The 21,041-nt window shown below is 39.0% G+C and overlaps 1 protein-coding gene across 3 annotated transcripts in view; it reads right to left on the bottom strand.

The window, feature by feature from the left end:
* The window catches only part of SLC39A12 (solute carrier family 39 member 12), a 68,286-nt gene that overhangs the window by 33,169 nt on the left and 14,076 nt on the right, over positions 1-21,041 (bottom strand). For all 3 annotated transcript variants that reach the window (XM_008148836.3, XM_008148835.3, XM_008148834.3), the window contains exons 3-6: positions 18,251-18,458; positions 8,788-8,960; positions 5,264-5,435; positions 591-763 (exon numbers count right to left, since the gene is read on the bottom strand). In XM_008148836.3, the coding sequence (XP_008147058.2) occupies positions 591-763; positions 5,264-5,435; positions 8,788-8,960; positions 18,251-18,458 (726 nt within the window). The remainder of the gene's footprint in view (positions 1-590; positions 764-5,263; positions 5,436-8,787; positions 8,961-18,250; positions 18,459-21,041) is intronic.

A 21,041-nucleotide genomic window follows, 5' to 3' on the forward strand; every position in this document is an offset into this window, starting at 1 on the left:
TCAGTGTCCTGCCGGCCCAATCCCCACCCCGGCCACCCCGAGTCCCACCCCCTGCGCCTCGTGCTGGCCCAATCGTGGGCGTAGCGGAGTGATGGTAATTTACATATTACCTTTTTATTATGTAGGATAAGCATAATGTGGTGAACATAATTGGTCATCTCTTTTTTCCTACAGGTTTTTTGCAGAAATGATATTCATTTCCAAGGAAAACACTGGCCACTATGTCTACTCATCCAAGTTGCTGTGAAAATTTGCATAAGTACCTTCAATAGCTAAACCAGTGATGGCGAACCTATGACACGCGTGTCAGCACTGACACGCGTAGCCATTTCTGATGACACGCGGCCACTGAGGCGGCCACATGCCGAGGATGAAACATTTGCTGCTCCTGAGGATGAAACATTTGCGAAATAATGTTTTTTCCTCAAAGTGACACACTACCCGAGTTATGCTCAGTTTTTTGGTGAAGTTTGACACACCAAGCTCAAAAGGTTGCCCATCACTGAGCTAAACATAAGGAGAAATTGGACTTACTCTATCTGACATGGCGGGGGGCGGAGGGGGGGGGCGGGGCGGGGAACGCAGCTTACCTGAGGGATAAGGTGGAATAGAGCATCCCCAGAGAGTGTCCCAACAGCCAGGCCCACAAACAGCTGTAAAATGAGCCTGTAGTTCTCCCCACAGCTGTGGAAAAGGATCAGCGCTGTCCCAAGCATGGAGCCCAGCGTGAGCAGGGTCACAGCCACTGTGCTGTAGCCGTATTCTAAGTGGGAAGGAGAATGCAAAACAGTCAGTGCTCACACCCTCTGCTAGTGCCTCCGCTGGTGAAAGTGACAGAAGAATCTGTCTTACTATACAGTCCATAGGGCTATGAAATTGTTTTATGTGTTATACTGGGTAAAATGTTTTCATTTTTAAGAATGAAAAGATTTTCACCAAACAACCCTGTTCCTTTAAAGTTACCCCAATGACCTCTTATTAAAAAATCACTGTGGGCCCAGGCTGGTGTGCTCAGTGGTTGAGTGTCAATCCATGCACCAGGAGGTCATGGTTCCGTTCCTGGTCAGGGCACATGCCCAGATTTGGAGCTCGACCCTCAGTAGGGAGCATGCACCAGGAGGCAGCCAATTGATGTTTCTCTCTCATCAATGTTTCTCTTCCTCTCACTTGCTCTTTCTCTAAAATCACTAAAAACGTATTTTTTTAAAAAAATCACTGTGGCAAGCAAGGACCTAACTTACCTCCCACTCCCAAGATATTAATTTCTCTCACTTTAAACTACCACCTCCATGGACACGTAGTGGTAACAATACCATCTAATCACACTTAAACCTTTCGAAGGCAAGGCAGCAGTGTGACAATGGGAGCATGCTGTATGGGCCCAGGGAGACCTGGGTCTGTATACAAAATGAGTACTTTCTTCCACAGGTTCTCAAAACTATTTGTAATGTCAAGAGTGTTTATTATTCTCAATGACTAACATGAGTGATTACGTTGGTAAAAACTGATCAATGAATGTGTAGCAGTTGGTAATAAATTTGGACAACCGACATTTTGGATTATTGCAATAATATTTTGTAACCTCCAAATTTATTCCATGTTTCTAGCTTCTAGATTTTTTGGAAAATATTCAGAAAGTACAATTTTTAAATTATTCAAACAAAAACAAATGTGTATGAGGGGAGAAGAAAAAGGGGAGGAAAGAAAGAGTAAGATTAATAAAGAGAAAAATGGCTTTCAGAGTCAAATATAAATGATTTGGAGAAAAAGTGTTATTCAAGCCACCATTTCCCTTTGGTTGCAAATACTCTGCTTTCTACTTATTTAGGCATTATTAGTAAGTCATGGAAAACTTGTTTATAAACAATAAAGGAAGGTAATTACAAAATTAAACTGTCATTTCCTTTAGTGACTACATACAAATAAATGATAAGTTAAATCAAACAATGTACTTATAGTCTTTAAAGTCCAGTGTAGATTTTAGGAAACTATCATCTTAAAGTTAGCTATCACATAAAATAGCCTATTCTCATTATTCTTGTACTGTTCTGGAACATTAGATCATATTAATGATTCTAGCTGATAACATGGTAATAGGCTTGTGATTTTTTAAGATGATCTTTATTGAATTATAAGTTCTAATTATAATTATGACTCTTATTGATTTTAACTTCTAAATTATATAGGAGTGTAGTATTAAAATAGAGTTGGTGGTATATTCAGAGAAGGCAAGAAACCTTTTAAACTTTGATTTTCTCACTCTCATCACCATTCTTTCACTGCTAGGAATCTACTATAAAGTGGTTGCTATTCAATGGATATAGAGTTTCAGTTTTGCAAGATAAAATACTTTTTAGAAATCTATTGCACAACAATGTGAAAATACTTAATACTACTGAACTATAGATACTACACTTAAAGAATAATTAAGATGATAAATTCCATGTGTGTGTTTTTACCACAATTAAAGTTTTAAAAGTGATAAAAATGGTTTGTAATGGTCATACACCTAGAAGTTTTATTCTGTTCTAATTTAGTAAAAATACCTATGTTATTAAAAAAATCCCTAGAGACATTTAACCAAGTTTCATATCCCATTCTTCCACAAATAGATTCTATGTGGGAATGTCATTCTTCTCATGTAATACATAAAGACTTTTGAAGTTTAATATGGGAACTTGGGTGCCTAATAAAGTTCAAAGTTGCCACATTTTTAGGGTAGCTACAAAAGATCATAAAATGACAAGAACTCACAAAAACAAATTAGGTTCTGACATTTCTGAGGTAAAAGGCCAAGTTTCAAGTTCTGCAATCCTTCTCGCCCCCCCCCCACCCGCCCTTGTCCTGAGGGCAGCTACCATGTGGTATTGGAAGAGGATGAACATTTCCTAACTTTAGAGCTTATAGATGTTTTTATGTCCTCTGCGAGCCAGATTTCACCAGCTCCCATATGGCAAGGACAGCCTGAAAACCATAAATCTCTGACTTTTGTGGCCATCGGACTCTGCTAACTAACTTACCCCAGTCCCCTTGGCATCTTGATTGGAGTTAGGTGACTTACAGACAGGTGCTATGTAAATGTTTCTCATCATTACAATAGAACTTAACATAATAAGATGATTTGACTTTGGGTTGTGGGCACACAATGCAACATACAGATCATGAGTCTTAGAAATGCACACTTGAAACCTATATGATCCTATTAACCAATGTCACTCCAATAAATTTAATTTAAAAAAGAATAGAATAGCCCTGCCAGGGTGGCTCAGTGGTTGAGCGTTGACCTATGAACCAAGAAGTCACAGGTTCGATTCCCAGTCAGAACACATATCCGGGTTGTGGCTCAATCCCCAGTAGGGGGCGTGCAGGAGGCAGCCGATGGGTGATTCTCTCTCATCACTGATGTTTCTATCTATCTCTCCCTTCCTCTCTAAAATCAATAAAAATATATTTTAAAAAGAACATAATAATTAAATTCTTAGCCATTCCCGAGCAGCTACTTTGCATAGTTCTGAAACTTGAATTGTACGTGGTAATAACGCTTTTTCCTGGAAACCGAATTGGAGGTGATGCTTAGAGATTGAGTTTCACCACACTGTTTTCTTAACAACATCTCCCTGTGCCCTCCCCTCTTCATCTTATATTTCTGTAATTTCAGAAGGCCAATACAAACCTTACCCTTTTGTTACATAATGCAACATTTTAAATTGAGGACACTAATGTTCTCTAGTGAGTGTGATTTGTTTGAATTTTTCTTAGAAAGACTATTCCGTAGAAGGGTCTAGAAGGTCATTAGAAAGATAAAAACTTTTCCATGCATCTTCGGTTCGTGAACCCATTCCCCAGGGACTGTGTGCACCAAACACTGTGACAGGAGGTGGAATACAGACTTGCTCGTGGGAGCTCTAGGTGCCATAGTTGGTCTGCCTCCTCATTTTTAAGTCATCATTGACCACGAGGTGCTGAATTATTTAGCTGCTCACTTTTAATAAAGCTTTCTCCCTCTCAGTAAATGTGGAGTTTTAGCTACTTAGGCCTGGCATGATTTTGTTCACCTAAAATCTTCAAATGAGTCTCTTAATGCTGCAGAATCTGCTGGGAGTTAGAAGTGAGTAGCCAAACAATTCAGCTTTTATGGGCACTGCAGACTATCTCAAAGAAAAAGGAAGGTAACTCTGAAAAAAAACATATATAAGGCCCTCAGGCCAATGGTAGTATTTTAAAGTTGCATGTGCTAACTGTCAATTTTTCCTATCCATCATGGATGTTCGTAGGCAACCTTTATTTTTTCTCTTAAATATACAGTGCTTTAAATCACAAAAGGCCGTTTTGTACACATTATCTCATTTGAACCGCACAGGTACCTTCTTAAGCCTCACAGTAGGGCTCACCGACTGCTCTGATCCAGTGGGATACAGGTGAGTGCACTTCTGGGGGTGCCAGCCAGGTCTGGGAGGCTGGTACCTGCCTGCACTGGTCACCACCATGCCAAAGCAGCCTCTTTGTTTACCCCAGTGTGCCTTCATTTTTTCTTTTTTTTTTTTTTTGCATGTGCCATAATGTGTGAAAGGATGTGTGAAAGACATCACTGCTTTCCCACTATGCAGAAAAAGAGATGGGCTCCAGGAAATAAGGCGATTGCTGAAGATCACAGAGTTGGCTGGGGATAGAAGCCATGACTCAACTCTGCATTTCTGATTCCAACATTACATGTGTTCCTTCTCTCATACCATGCCACCTCTCAGCTATGCACTGCCAAGTTGGTCTATAGCTAAATCCTATAGAGGGGACCAAATCAACTTACGTAAACTGTATACAAGACATAAATATTCGTTGAAAGCTGGCATAGCACAGTGGTTAAAAACAATGCCTCTGGGGTGGTGAAGGCCTGGGGCGAGGGACAGGGGCAGGCTAGGAAAGGTCAATGGGTGGGGACCGGGGGGAGGGGACATAGGTAATGTTTTCAACAATATTTTTTTAAAAATAAAAGTAAACAATAACTCTGGGACCAGGTTGCCTGGGTTTGAATCCCTTACCAGAGGTGTGTCCTTGGGCAAGTCACTTAACCTCTTTGTGCCTCAGTTTCCTCATCTGTAAAATGGGGGGTAATTATCTCGCTCACAGGGATGTTGTGCGGATGACATGAGTTGATACATGTAAAATGCTTAGGACAGTGCCTGGTTTATAGTAAACAGCCTGTGCTCACGGTTACTATCACACACATTGGGTGCATTCCCTTTCCGAGGGAAGAATCAGATCTTACTCTCCAGAGTGGTAGGCGGAAGGTTTGCTTGCTGGTCCTTGGGCAGCTGGCAAGAGCAGCTGAGCAATTGCTGGATGATTCCTGGACTCATTTGCTTAAAGTCCTCCTTAGAAATAGGTGAAAGGCTATTCTGTAGAAATATCTCGGCAAGTTGCCCAGCAGAGAAGCAAGTCTGTGTGGGGAAAACATACATTGTTACTAACCTCAGTACACAAACTCCCCATCAATTGCCCTTCTAGCGAAAATGGACACAGGAAGCTGTAGCATTTAGCATTTACATACCAGCTGGATGACACAGCATTTGTCAATTGACATCTCTTCTCCACAGATACTGTTGAAATCACTGTTTTTGCCTACTGATGTTTACCTAAATCTTTGCAATTTTTATATTGTATAGGCATATTTATAAGAGATGAGGATTATAAATAAACAGGTCTCTAAAAATTGCCACAAGGTATTTGTCTATCTCAGAAGTATGAAGGGTTGATTTTGTGTATCAAAAATTACATTAAAAAGTTTTAATATGTGGGTGAGAGTGGTGCATAGTTCCATTGGCGCATTGAAATAAGACTCCATTACAATGCCTTTGTGCAATCAGTTACAATCAGTCAGGTGTGTGTGTTTTTTAATCATTAATTTAAAAGGCTTGTCTCTTCAGAGCCCATTATCTTCTCCCTTCTGTTCCCCTCTGCACATATCTATTATTTTTCAGACTGGCCTTTTCTCTTATAGAAAACACCTGGACATATAAGCCCCAACTCTGAAGTGAACTTTCAGTCCCAAAACCCAAGACTGAGCTGATTCTGCAAGTCCTGACAGAGACCTGAAGGCTTCAGCAGAGCCACAGATGGACCCTCTCGGGTCAGACACCCATCAGTCCAATCAGTTTTGCCCACGAGACAGGAGGGGGCATCAGGCCGCTTAACCACAGCTGCCAGCCTCGTTCCTGTGGCAGAGGAAGGGGTTTCCTGGCAAAGCAACTGGGCAAGAACTCCAAAAGGAATCTGCTACAAGAAGCAACATCAGAAAACGAAACTTGTGATTTCTTTTCCTTATCCAAATAAAAAAGTCACCAGACACTATTCTCTTTTGTATCATTTGTTACTAATGCGATATAATTACGTCATTAAAAATACTGACAACCAAAAGAGAAACTAGCAACAAACTTTTGGTAATGAACCCCCCATAATAAATATTCTTATTGGAGAATGGCTAACTGGTAAGTAAAAGAGTGGAGAGGAAAGCGTGAACAGAATGCCATGTATCTTTCCCCAGTTCATTGTCAAGAAATTGAATATTCTATTGTAAGCTTCTGTGCCCTTGATCTTTATTTGCTGTTTCTGTGCTATTTAGGTTATTGTTTTACATTTCTTCTGAAATCACTAAAATAAAATAGGAAGGATCCTCAGATCTAGTCTCCTATCTTAGGGTCTCATCCAGAGGCACAAGGAAGGTGATATGTTGTGACAGAGGAGAACTGTAGAATGGGTTGTTTTGTTTATTTTGCATAGTTAGCACAGAAAATTATTATTATTGTTCTTAGAAAATGTATGTCTTAAGTAATTTTTATAAAATAACCTTAGTCTCTAGTCAGTTTGGCTCTGTGCATAGAGCGTTGGCCTGCGAACCCAAGGGTCCTGGGTTCGATTTTGGTCAAGGGTACGTACCTTGGTTGCAGGCTCCTCCCCAGCCTGAGCCCAGGACACATGCAGGAGGCAACCAATTGATGTGCTTCTCTCACATCGATATTTCTCTCTGTATCTCCTTCTCTTCCACTCTCTCTAAAAATCAATGGAAAAATATCCTCGGGTGAGGATTTAAAAGAAATAATAACCTTAGCCCTGGAAGCTTTTAAAGAGACTTCACAAACAAGGATTAATATAAGCATTAACTCTTGTCATCTTCAGTTGACTATAATCAGCATTGAAGGAGTCCATTTACATAGATATCTTTCAAGAGAAAAGTAAAAAAAGTGACAGAAATTTATTTTTAAAAGTATATAACAGTGAAAATAGGTGATGCTGCCCAATCATGTATTTGTCACTTATGGGAACAGCATTCAGCAGTGTTAGGAATATGTGAGGAATTGTACTCTTTTAAAATACAGATTGTGCTCAGTAAGAATACCTGAGATACAAATAACAAAACCAGTTTTTTATTTATTTAAATCAACATTTCCTAAACAATAGCACAGTTGTTAAGGGCACTGAATATGCTATCAGGCAACCTATGTAAAAATCCTCAGTTCCTGTGAACTTAAGCAATTACTTATTAGCTCCATACCTCAATTTCTCACCTAAGATATATTGACATAACCTAACCTCTTATAGTTATAACTAGTAGCCCTGCACACAAATTCGTGTGCCAGTAGCTCTCTGCAGGGCCTGGCCACTCCGCGCCTGCTGCCCAGAGGCTCTCTGCAGCCCAGAGGCCCTCTGTGGCCTTGACAGGATGCTTGCCTCATTGCTGTGGCGACGAAGCAAGCATTCTGCCAGGCCGCTCATGCTGGCCTTTCTCAGCGGCCGCCCCCCCAGGACTGGGGGACTCCAGCAGGGCTGAGGGGACTGGGTGCCGCCATCTTAGTGATGGAGTGATGGTTAATTTGCATATTACCCTTTTATTAGATAGGATCATTAAATGAGGCAATGCAGGTGTAATAGCAGTGTCTAATACATAGTAAGTACTCAATATATGTAAGCCATTACCATAGAACATCAATTTTTTTTTCTATTTTAAATGATTAGGGCAGGGGAGGATTCCATGGTCAAAGTTTGAGAAGTGCTAGATTAAATAAGAATAAAGAAGTTTATTTACTAAAGGACTTTCCAAAACAGTGCAATGTGTTATCTCCAGTATTTCACAAGCTCATTTGACCATAGCACCCATTTTAAGAAGCATCACAGTACACTAGTGAAAGTATTTTGCAATACAACTTTAAGAAATATGGATATGTTTATAAGATCATATATCACCTTTTATCAAAAACCATTTCAGTGCTACCTACTATACAAATATTTCTCTGTTGCTCACAGCCCAAAGTAATTTCTTTATATTCTAATCTAAATTAATCTAATCTGTTTAAAGTATTCATTCACTAGTATTGTAAGTATTTATGTAATGTCTATATCCTCCCACTACCTTGTAAGCCTGCAAGCTTCATAGTTCTGTGCCTGTTTTTGTTCAATTCCATATCCCTAATGCCCACAATAGTGATTGGCACATAGTAAAGGCTTAATATATGTACATTGAATTAATTATTCATCCATTCAACATAGACCCAAGGGAGGAAAGAGTAATACTAGTATATCTTATTCTCTTAAATATCTTGGTCTCATGTTTATGTTTGCAGAGAGCCACTTATAGAAGGGGGGAAAATGACCATTCTGTGGAAATAGAATATTCTTACATTTAAGAAAAATGTAAGAATATTATCCTTTAACTTTTCTACAACTCTTACGCCACTTTCAGAGCTGGGATTTCTTTGACAGTGGCAAATGGAGATATAAGAGGGATAATGACAATACCTGATCCCAGGAAACTGGACCATCCATTGGCTCTTGGTTCGTGGACACAGATAGATTAGGGTAACTCCCATCATGAATTGTTAGGTTGTTTTTTTTCCTTTGAAGCTGATGGACTTGGTCTTTTCTGTTGCAGGTACTTTTGGTCCAGAGAGTGTTGAGGAGTTGGTCTAGTTCTAGAAATTTTATACAAAGTCAGTGTCACATAGAATAAAGACAGGTCACTTTCAGAACCAACACAATTTCACATGACCACAGCATTGATATTTTATTAAGTAAATTTAGTTCTAATGAAAAAAAGATTTTATTTCAAACAATAATAAATAACATTTATATTTCACATGGATATTGGTTCCTTCACAAGATCTTGGCTAAGCTTTGGGGCTGAACCAAACTTACAAAGATATTCCCACCATATATATATATATATATCCTACCTAATAATAGACAAATATGCAAATTGACCATACCTCCGCTACACCCAAGCCACGCCCACCAATCCAAGCCACGCCCACCAGCCAATCAGGGCGAGTATGCAAATAAACTGAACCAAGATGACTACAGCCACCGAGAGCAAGGTTTCCCAGGCAACAGAGGTAAACAAGCTTTCCACCTGCCCTTGACAGGCCTAAGCCTCCACTCAAGCTACAAAGTTTCAATTATAGAAGGTAAACAAATTCAAACAGAATGGTGGCAGCCATGGAGCTGGAGAGACCAGGCCAGGGTTGCCCACAGTAACAGAGAAAGCAAAGCTTTCCGCACACCCTGGCCTGGCTCAGGCCTCTGCTTAAGGCTACAAAGCTTCAATTATAGAAGGTGAATTAACTCAAACAGAAATGGCTGCTGGTGGAGCATGCAGGAGGCTTGGCTCTGCTCCAGGCTACAAAGTTTCAATTGTAGAAGGTAAATAAATTCCAGATACCAGGGCCTCCGCTTAGGTCGCCAGGGGGCGTGGCTGGCCTGCAAACCACCACAGGCCCCTCGCTCAGGCTGCCCCACACCCCAAGGGAACCCCCACCCTTATCTGGGACACCCTTCAGGGCAAACCAGTCGGCCCCCACTCCTGCACCTCTATCCTATCTAATAAAAGAGTAATATGCAGATTGACCACCACTCCAACACACAATATGTCTGCCCCCATGTGGTCAAAGATCCTGCCCCCATGTGGACACAAGATGGCCACCACAAGATGGCCAGCAGGGGAGGGCAGTTGGGAGGCACCCGGACTGCAAGGGAGGGAAGTTGGAGGTGATCAACCCTGCAGAGGAGGGCAGTTAGGGGTGACCGGGCCAGCAGAGGAGGGAAGTTGGGGGCAAACAGGCTGGCAGGGGAGCAATTAGGCATCAATCAGGCTGGCAGCGGAGTGGTTAGGGGGTGATCAGGCTGGCAGGCAGAAGCGGTTAGGGGCAATCAGGAAGGCAGGCAGGCAAGCAGTTAGGAGCCAGCAGTCCTGGATTGTGAGAGGGATAACCGACTGCCCATTTAGGCCCGATCCCACTGGGATCGGGCCTAAATGGGCAGTCGGACATCCCTCGAGGGGTCCCAGATGGGAGAGGGTACAGGCTGGGCTGAGGGACACCCCCCCCCCTCCATGCACGAATTTCGTGCACTGGGCCTCTAGTATATATCTTGGAGAAGATGAAATAAGCAATTCCACCAATGGAGTGCCTTCCATTGGGCCAACTAATTCTTTTTATAGGTGTTCCCTATAAAAATGTAAATAAAAGATGAAACTGGCCTAATCCTTAGAAAATTTATTCCCTTGAGACACTACACAACGTTAAGTTGACTAAAAACTTTAATGTACTTGATTTAATGTACTTAAATCAAAAATTATTTTTCTCTTAAGTGTTCATGTAGAAAAGAGAAAGGAAATGAAAAAATGTTGAGTTTGTAGAGACAAACTAGAACTTCTTTTCTAATACTACTGTGGTATGGTTGTTAATTCATAGATTACAGTTAAGTTTCCCTTGGTAAAGCTGTCAGCTTATACAAATTGATACAGAGAATAATTACATATAATGGTGAAATTCTTTGAATTTATCCATCTTTTTACTTGTAAATAAAATATCTCTGGTATTTTCCTAAGTGTTGCCAGCAGTGGTAGAAAAAAAACTGCAAACTAATGTTACTACAATATTTTATTTTAAACAACCAGTTTTCCACAAAAAATCATGAGACTTGCAAAGAAATGGGAAAGTGTGATGCAGAGTCAGGGGAGGAAAATGTCAATAAATATGTCTCTGAGTGTTCCTAGATATTAAATTTAGAAGGATTCAAAGCATCTATTATAAGTATGTTCAAAGAACTAAAGAATTAAATAAAATTATGACAACAATAAATCAACAAAGCAAATTTCAATGAGGAAATAAAAATCATGTGAAAGTTCAAATGAAAATTTTGGAGTTAGAGAATACAATAATTGAAATAAAAAATTCACTGTAGTAGCTCACGGCATATTTGAGATTGTAGAAGAAAGAATCATTAAACATGAAGACAAATTAATAGAAATAATTCAATCTGAAGAACAGAGGGGGGAAAAAGAGATTTTTTAAGAAAAAGAAAAAGTCTTACCCTGGCTGGTGTAACTCAGTGGTTAGAGCATTGGCCCATGCACCAAGGGTCTCAGGTTCTATTTCCAGTCAAGGGCACATACCTGGGTTGCAGGTTTGATCCTTGGCCCTAGTCCAGGCACAAGTAGGAGGCAACCAATATATGTGTCTCTTGTACATCAATGTTTCTCTCTTTCCCTCTTCCTCTTTCCCTCTCTCCCTTCCAATCTCTCTAAAATTCAACTAAAAAATAACCTCAGGGCCGAAACCGGTTTGGCTCAGTGGATAGAGCGCCGGCCTGCGGACTCAAGGGTCCCAGGTTCGATTCCGGTCAAGGGCATGTACCTTGGTTGCGGGCACATCCCCAGTGGGGGGTGTGTAGGAAGCAGCTGATCGATGTTTCTCTCTCATCGATGTTTCTAACTCTCTATCCCTCTCTCTTCCTCTCTGTAAAAAATCAATAAAATATATTTTAAAAATAAATAAATAAAAATAAATAAAAATAAAAAATAACCTCAGGTGAAGATTAACAACAAAAAAAGAACAAGTCTAAAAAAATAACCTCAGGTGAAGATTAACAACAACAAAAAAGAACAAGGACAACAATGAGTAGATAGATATAGATAGATAGATAGATAGATAGATAGATAGATAGATAGATATAGATGATAGATAGATAGATAGATAGATAGATAGATAGATAGATAGATAGATAGATGATAGAAGAGGGAGAAATAAAAATAAGTAGAAAAAATATTGGAGGAAATAATGACTAAAACCTTTCCAAATCTGATGTAAAACCTTCATTTACATGTTCAAAAGGTTCATCCGATATCAAGTAGGATAATAACAAAAATGACCCACACACATTATAGTCGAACTGTTTAAGATCAAAGACAAAGATAAATCTTAAAAATGGCAAGAAACAAAAAAATTACCCATCACATAAAAGGGAGCATCAGTACAATTAGTAGCTGATTTCCCATCCAAACAATGGAGTCCAGAATGCAGTGGACTCATATGCAGAGTGCTGGAAGAAAAATAATCTCAATCAAAAATTTTATATCCAGCAAAACTATACTTTAAAACAGAAGGTAAAATAAAATCATCCCAGGTAAACAATTAATGGGAAAATTCATTGATAGCAGACCTGCCTTACAATAAATACTAAATGAATTAATAAACACTATTGGGTAAAAAGAAATGACTCCAAATAGCAAATTGAGTCCATAGAACGAAATGAACAGCATTGAAAATGTGAATATATGGGTTAATATAAAAGACTCTTAATTTTTTTTCTCCTTTGTTCTCTAAGCTCAATGAGAAAATACAACAGGCTTTTCTTTTAAAGTCAGAAGCATGATAAGAATTCAGAGCATCTCCAGTGTTATTTACCATTATATTGGGATTATTAACTAATTAGATGAGAAATCAAATAGAGACACAATAATTAAACAGGAAGAGGCAAAATTTTATTTATTTGGAGATATTATAATTTCATATCTAAAAACCCTAAAAAATTCAAAAATTAAATAAAATATTTAATCATGGAACAGGTTATAAAATTAATCTACAAAAATCAATAAATTTTATATATACAAACAAAAACCAGTTAGAAGATAAAATGAAAGAGAGGACCGTATTAACGGGAGCCAAAGAGAAAGTTAAATACCTAGGTATAAATGTAAAAGGAAATGTCTAAAACCTACATGAGGAAAATAATAAAACACTACACAATAACACACATGTAGACATGGATAAATGGAAAGACATACTATGTTCTTGGATAAAAAGATGCAACATCTGTCAGTATGGCTCAGTGGTTGAGCATCGACCTATGAACCAGGACCTGGTCACAGTTCGATTCCTGGTCAGGGCATATGCCTGGGTTGCTGACTTGATCCTCAGGAGGCAGCCAATCAATGATTGATGCAGGAGGCAGCCAATCAATGATTCTTTCTCTTCATTGATGTTTCTCTCTCTCCCTCTCCCTTCCTCTCTGAAATCAATTTTAAAAAATGTATCTTTAAAAAAGAGGCAACATCTTATAAATGTCATTTCTCCCTAAGTTATTTTATAATTTTTTTCTATCATAAGCTTTTTCTCCCACAGCTTGAGAGGTTAATGATGTTTGTTAGGAAAAACAAACAAGGTAGGAATATCCAAAAGAAGAGCAATGAAGACAGCTAGCTCTACCATACATTAAAATAAATATAAAGCCACTGTAAGTGTGGTATTGCCACATGAATAAAGTGGAGCAATAGAACAAAATATGAAACAGAAATATACCTGATTGCATTTATTATTACATTATATAAAAGTGGCATCTCAAATCAGTGGAGGAAATAATTTTCACTGCATGTAAAATAAGAGGTATAAGGAAAATTGAATAGTCACACAACAAAAGTAACCTGCATCTATTCCTTATAATATATAGCAGAATTCATCCAAAATGAATCATAAATGAAAACATACAATTACTAGAAGAAAACATGGGTGAGTTTCTCTATTGTCTGGGAACGTGGGAAACTTTCTTAACTATCCCTCAAAATTCAAAAGCAAAAAAAAAAAAAGTTTAATTAATTTGTTTATAGGAAAATAAAAATATATTTGGAAAAACAAGTGATTCTAGGTCTAGGCAGGAAATTTGCCAGATAAACTGGAATATTTTATAATAGAACACAAAGAATTTATAAAATGTTTTAAGGGTTTTTTTTAAAGGACATAGGAGTGAACTTGAATAAGTTTCCACTGGTCAAAGAGGGAACAATGTGAGCAACAATCTATATATCCTATATAATAAAGAGGTAATATTCAAATTGACCCTCACACCCTCACACAAGATGGTTGCCCCCATGTGGTCAAAGATGGCCTCCACAAGATGGCCGGCAGGGGAGGGCAGTTAGGGGTGACCAGGCCAGAAGGGGAGGGCAGTTGGGGGCTACCAGGCCTGCAGGGGAGGGCAGTGGGGGTGACCAGGCTTGAAGGGGAGGGCAGTTGTGGGGGACCAGGCCTGCAGGGGAAGGCAGTTGGGGATGACCAGGCTGGCAGGGGAGCATTTAGGCATCGATCAGGCTGGCAGGGGAGTGGTTAGGGGGCTATCAGGTTGGTATGCAGAGTGGTTAGAAGCAATCAGGCAGGCAGGCAGGTGAGCAGTCCCAGATTGTGAGAGGGATGTTCGACTGCCAGTTTAGGCCCGATCCAGGGGTCCCAGATTGGAGAGGGTGCAGGCTGGGCTGAGGGACACTAGTCTATATATATAAAAGCCTAAGTGACTGGCTGACTGGCCAGTAGCTATGACGCGCACTGACCACCAGAGGCAGACGCTCAATGCAGGAGCTGCTGAGCTGCAGTGAGTTGGCAGCTGCGGTTCTCAGGTGATGCACCCAGAACCAAAGAATAGGGAGCCCAATTTCGGGGTGCATCACCCAAGAACCACCCTCTCGCAGTCCGGGACCCCTCGAGAGATATCAGAAAGCTGGTTTTGGCCCAATCCCCACAGGCCAGGCTGAGGGACCCCACCAGTGCACAAATCCATGCACCGGGCCTCTAGTTAGGGTAATAATGATAAGGATTAAGAAATATAAAATCATAATGATATAAAAGAATGTTCATTGTTCTCCTTTGAAGGATATAAGGAAACTATGTTATTATTTTGAACAGTGGTGAATTAAAGAATCAATTTATCCTTACTTTAAGAACCTCAATAAAATTAAGTTGTGATTAATGGAACTTTTTCCATTATAGAATTACTAGAGGCCTGGTGCATGAATTCATGCATGGGTGGGGTCCAGTTGGCCTGCCCTGATGGGGGCTGATTGGGGGTGGGGCCAGGGGGAGCCATGAGAGGTTGGCTGGCCAGTCCCCGACCCCAATTGGGGTGGGGGTACCGATCAGAGGTGGGGGCTGGCCAGGGGTCAGGGCCATGGGTGGTTGGGTGGGGCCGATCAGGGCCCCAATCGGGTCTGTTGGCTGATGCTGTGCAAGTCATAGCGACCGGTCATTCCGGTGGTTCCAGTGTTCTGGTCACTTGGCTTTTATATATATAGATACTAATCAATGAAGAAATGAAAGAATTAAATCATGATTTCATAAACCTTAAATAACTAGTCAATCTAGGTAATGATCATCAATACCTTATAACTTATTTTAAAAAGAGACAACTAATATTATGTACCTTCTGGTGAATAACACTGACTATAAGACAGTACCTCCAAATAAATACACAACCTAAAAATCAATCAAGCCTCTACATATAACAACCAATATATATGAACACAGTGCATATAATACATATTAAATGACTTGAAATGCAATCAGCAAAGTCCAGACTGGATAAACAAATACTTTTTGTAACCAAAAATTCTGCAACAAAATAGAAAAGGTGTGGTTGGTATTGGAAAAGGGAAGGTATGATACTTAATAAGAAACTAAAGGGACATACACACAATTTCCATTTTACAGACCTTATGTAGACCCTGATTTAATAAGAAACAAAACAAAACAAAAAAACATGTTTAAATTAGGAAAATGTCAACATTAATGGAAACTTTTACATAAAGAAATTATTAATGTGATATTGGTAATAAGCTGCTTATTTAAAAAATTCTTTCTTTTAGTTTATATAGAAATATTAAGATTGATTATTTGCTTCAAAATAGTCAAGTAATAAGAGTATGGAGGCAAATATAAGAGTATCCAATTGATGGTAATTATTGAAGCTAAATACTGTGCATATGTGGGTTCATTATATTATTGTTTCTACTTTTGTTTATGTTTAAGAATCTCTATAATAAAAAAATTAATAAACAACAATACTTAAAACTAGCATACTTCTTTTCCTCCCAACCCAAAATATAATCAGTTGCAGTGGAGCTGTAGCTCAGAGGCAGCTGTTAGAGAAAATGTTTCATGACTCCTGTAATGAGTATCTAATTGAACTGAGATGGAATGGGGCTCTGAAATCGAATTGGATTCTCAAATGCAAAAGTGCCTGATTTTTTGGAGTGGTGTATAAACAATACCATATATAGACGATGTATTATAAAATTATACAGCTGAAACTTACATGATTTTATTAACCAATGTCACCCCAATAAATTCAATTTAAAGAAAACCTATTTGAAAAAAATAATAACAAAAATAGACATACAAGTCCAAAAAGCACAAAGAGTCCCAAATAAGATTAACCCACAGAGGCCCACACTAAGACACATTATAATTAAAATGCCTGAAGTTAAAGACAAAGAGATAATCTTAAAAGCAGCAAGAGAAAAGCATTAGTTATCTATAATGGAATTCCCATAAGACTGTTAACTGATTTCTCAACAGAAATTTTGTAGGCCAGAAGGAAGTGGCAAGAAATATTCAAAGAGATAGAAAGCAAGAACCTACAAACAAATTTACTCTACTCAGCAAAGTTATCATGTAGATCAGAAGGGTACATAAAGGGCTTCCCAGAGAAGAAAAAGCTAAAGGAGTTCATCACCACCAAACCAGTATTATATGAAATGTTAAAGGGTCTTCTTTAAGAAGAAGAAGAAAGATCAGAAATATGAATAATAAAATGGCAATAAATAGTTATCTATCAACAATTTTATCTAAAAAATATATACGAACAAGCAGAAGAGAAACAGAGTCATGGATACAGAGAACATTTTGACAGTTGCCAGATGGGAGGGGGGTTAGGGAGATGGGTGATACTTACTATCTCTTATGAGCAATTATTTAGATGTTTTAACCAGGATACATGATGATTAATATCTAAACAACTGGCCTTAACCTTACAGCACAGCTTGCTTCTAACTATATTTTGTATTATAATATGAGTCTCTTCCAATTTTTTTAGAGCAATCAAGCCCTCCAGTGGCATAGATTTTTACATTAAAGTACTTGAAAAGTGGAATCATTGCATGCCTTCCCCTGAAATGGAAATTCTATTGCTAACATTTCTCAACTCCTGGTTTTCATATCAAAATTATTCTCAGGATAACATGCCTTTCCTGGTTTCTTTCCTACTCATGACAGCTAGGTAACATGGTTTCATTGTATTTCAACTTTCATTTTAACACAAAATATAAAAAAGTTGTAGAAAAACACATCTGTCATTCAATTCGTTGTGCAAACATGTCCAGAGAAAGAGCAACACTGAATTGTATGGCTACTAGTTCTTAATCCCTTCTTTCAGAATTGGGATCATGAGGGTATCGTTGGTCCCTTAGTAAATTCATATCTCCCCTTACGTTGTGACTTCCCAAGAGGAGGTGCGTTGGCAGCAGCACCAGCTGTTATACAACACACCAGGACCCCTTGGTGTGCAAAGTTGGGCATTTTGATGCAGATTAAAAAAATAAGTCCTTTCACTTTTAATGTCTTGTCAAGAACAAATAAATCTGCAAAACAGATATTCTGATTCTATTCCTGGCATCTTGGAGCCCCAAATACCTGGAAGTCAAGGATGTAGCCAAAATAGATATTTTATATTACTTTTATTTAAAATTAAATTGCTTACTTTTATGGTTACAAGTAAACTGCTACCAATGCTTTTGCACCATTTGGCAGTCTACACAATATTTTGCCACCCCTGCCTCAGCACTATGTACTAAATAGGAAAGTGTTCAGTCACTGCCATGGCAGATCATTAAGAACTCTCTCTTTAGCTCTCTATTCATGATTTCATCATCACTGCTGAAATGAGCTAAGTCCATATTTTTGCTTCAGCATCACATAAATATTATCATAGTAAGCTTGTTAAAAAGGTCACCTGAGCTGCCTTTATCTTAATAAGCTAAGATAAAATGGTATATAAAATGTGCCTGGACAAATTTAGTCATCGAAAAGCATCAGTTTTTCTTTTGACACAATTTGTTTAGTAGGTGTGACTTGGAAGTTAAATTAATGAAAAACATCCTTACCCGATAGGTGAAGAGTATTTGTACTGTTCAAGGAACCGAAAATATATTCTGTAAAATAGTCTGGGGAAGGTAAGTTTCTTTGTCCCAGGCATACACCTTGAAGAGACAAAGCAATGATTGTTGCCGCCAACTGAGGAAGTGTATTTTCATCAGCACCGTCACTGCTTAGTATTCCAGACTTTTTCTGCAGCATTTTGGTTTCCATACACTGAAATCAGATACCAAGTAAGATGAAAATTTTAACCTCTGAAGTCATCTTAATTAAAACGTCTCTGGGATTTCCCCAAGGACAAGGACTAGTTCTTCATCTAAAAGAGGATTAAATTATTTGTGGAAATATGGCTACCGTTGTTTTCTAGTCTGAGATATACCTCTATTTGGAAAATACTTGTTTATCTAACATTTCTCATTACTCCTATAAAGATGTGTCTTCTCCAAGATCTCTTGTTTTTACTATTTACATCCTTTCATTTGGTGGATTCTCTCCAGCTTCAAGTACAGCTTGCAGTAATGACTTTAAAATCTATCTTCCCGACCTTGAATTCACACTGGTTCTGCTGCCTTGTATCATCACAGAGCACATCCCTTTTCATACTTGCCTTTAGTCTCAAGCTCAGTGTGCGCTGATCACAAATCAAAGATAGCATAGTGTCTGGGTTCTACCATGGGACATAGGACATATGACATAGGATCTTTTTCATGCATACAGCAATTTTCCTCATTTAAAATATGAGCTCCTGAAAGGCTTGAATTTCACCTTGTATATCAATAACATTCCCATTCATTTATTTAAATATATATTGGGTGCCTACCAGGTGACAGACACTATGCTAAATCCATTACATATACACTGTCCTTTTTATTCTCCCAAAACTCCATCCAGTGGATAATCCTTTTCACAGATCACCTAGCCAAGAAAGGATAGAGTCCCAATTTATACTTAGATCTGACTCCACAGCCTATGTTCTTCAATACTCTTCCTCTTGTATATGGAAATAGATTGAGCCCTAGCCAGTTTTGCTCAGTGGTTAGAGTGTCAGCCTGCAGACTGAAGGGTTCTGGGTCAAGCGCACATATCTCGGTTGCAGGCTCAATCCCTGGCCCCAGTAGGGGTGTGTGTGGGAGGCAACTAATTGATGTGTCTCTCTCACATCGATGTCTCTGTCTCTCCTCCTCCCTTCCATTCTCTCTAAAAATCAATGGGGAAAAAAATCCTCGGATGAGGATTAACAACAACAAAAAAGAAATAGATTGAAACCTAGAATGGTGATGGGACTTTTATATCATCAAAGGAAGTTCCATAGCATAGGGCTTGGAACAGACAGATAAGGCTTTACTACTATCTCTGCTATCTCTAACTAGATAAACTTGGGCAAAATGATTATCCTTGTTAACCTTCCTATTCATTACCTGTAAAAAGGGACAATGCCACCCAACACAAAGATTATTAAGACGAGATGAAATAGTGTGTGTAAAACACTTAATATAATAGTTGGCATATAGGACACAGTCAGCTCATCTCAGCTATTGTTATTGTTGTTCCCAGAGTCTAGGAGTACATCTGATACTAGCTGGAGAAGGTGGCAAGATCCAGATCAAGAAATATCTTATATGGGTAGAGCATCGGCCTGTGGACTGAAAGGTCCTAGGTTCGATTACAGTCAAGGGCATGTATCTTGGTTGCGGGCACATCCCCAGTAGGGGGTGTGCAGAAGGCAGCTGATCAATGTTTCTCTCTCACTGATGTTTCTAACTCTCTATCCCTCTCCCTTCCTCTCTGAAAAAAAAAAATCAATAAATTATATATATTTTTAAAAAAGAAATACCTTATATTCAGCACTCTGAAAAATTTTTTCCTGAAGACTCCAGGGGAACCACTGAATAATATAAACAATAGAATAATACAGTAAGGTATTTTCTAGAAATATTACTCTGGTGGCAAAATAATGAATAGATAGATAGGGGTAGAATTCAAGGGCAGGAAGTCTAGTTAAGAAGTTATTGATTAATTCAAGATATTTCTTGACCTTAAGATAGTAGAACTAGAGATGAAAAAAAGTAGATGCATTTAAGGAATATGAAGAAAGTAGACTAAAGCACTTAGAGGAAAATGGGAAGGAGTGCAGTAAAAAATGACTCATGTTTCTAGTTTGACACCTATACACTGAGTGGCCAGATTATTATGATCTCTGAACACATGATAATCTGGCCACTCAGTGTATATCCTATATAATAAAAGGCTAATATGTAAATTGTCCCCTTGACCAGGAGTTCAACCAGCAGGCAGGCCGTCCAACTGCTCATGCCCCCCACCCCCCGGCCAGGCTGGCCAGACCCCACCCATGTACAAATTCATGCACTGGGCCTCTAATACACACACACACACACACACACACACACACACACACACACACACTGAGTGGCCAGATTATTATGTATGTGTTCAGAGATCATAATAATCTGGCCACTCAGTGTATAATGGTAATGCTATCCACTATCCCCCACATTTTTCCTAAATACCCAATATAGGTCTGCTGCTTTTCTAGACACTGGAATTGCAATGGTGACCAAAACCAAAAGTATTTCTGCCCTGATGCTTAAAGTTAGTATTGCTAATAAAATAATAATATAACCTATATATATAAAAGCCAAGTGACTGGAATGACGGAACAACTGGTCGCTATGACGCACACTGCAGTGGCCAACCGGCCTAATCAAGGACCTGATCGGCTGTCCCCAACCTCCTGCTGTCCCTCCCCCTGGCTGACCTGGCCCCCAATCAGCCCCCTCA

The sequence above is a fragment of the Eptesicus fuscus genome, chromosome 2 (genome assembly GCF_027574615.1).
Source record: "Eptesicus fuscus isolate TK198812 chromosome 2, DD_ASM_mEF_20220401, whole genome shotgun sequence".
Classification (NCBI taxonomy): domain Eukaryota; kingdom Metazoa; phylum Chordata; class Mammalia; order Chiroptera; family Vespertilionidae; genus Eptesicus; species Eptesicus fuscus.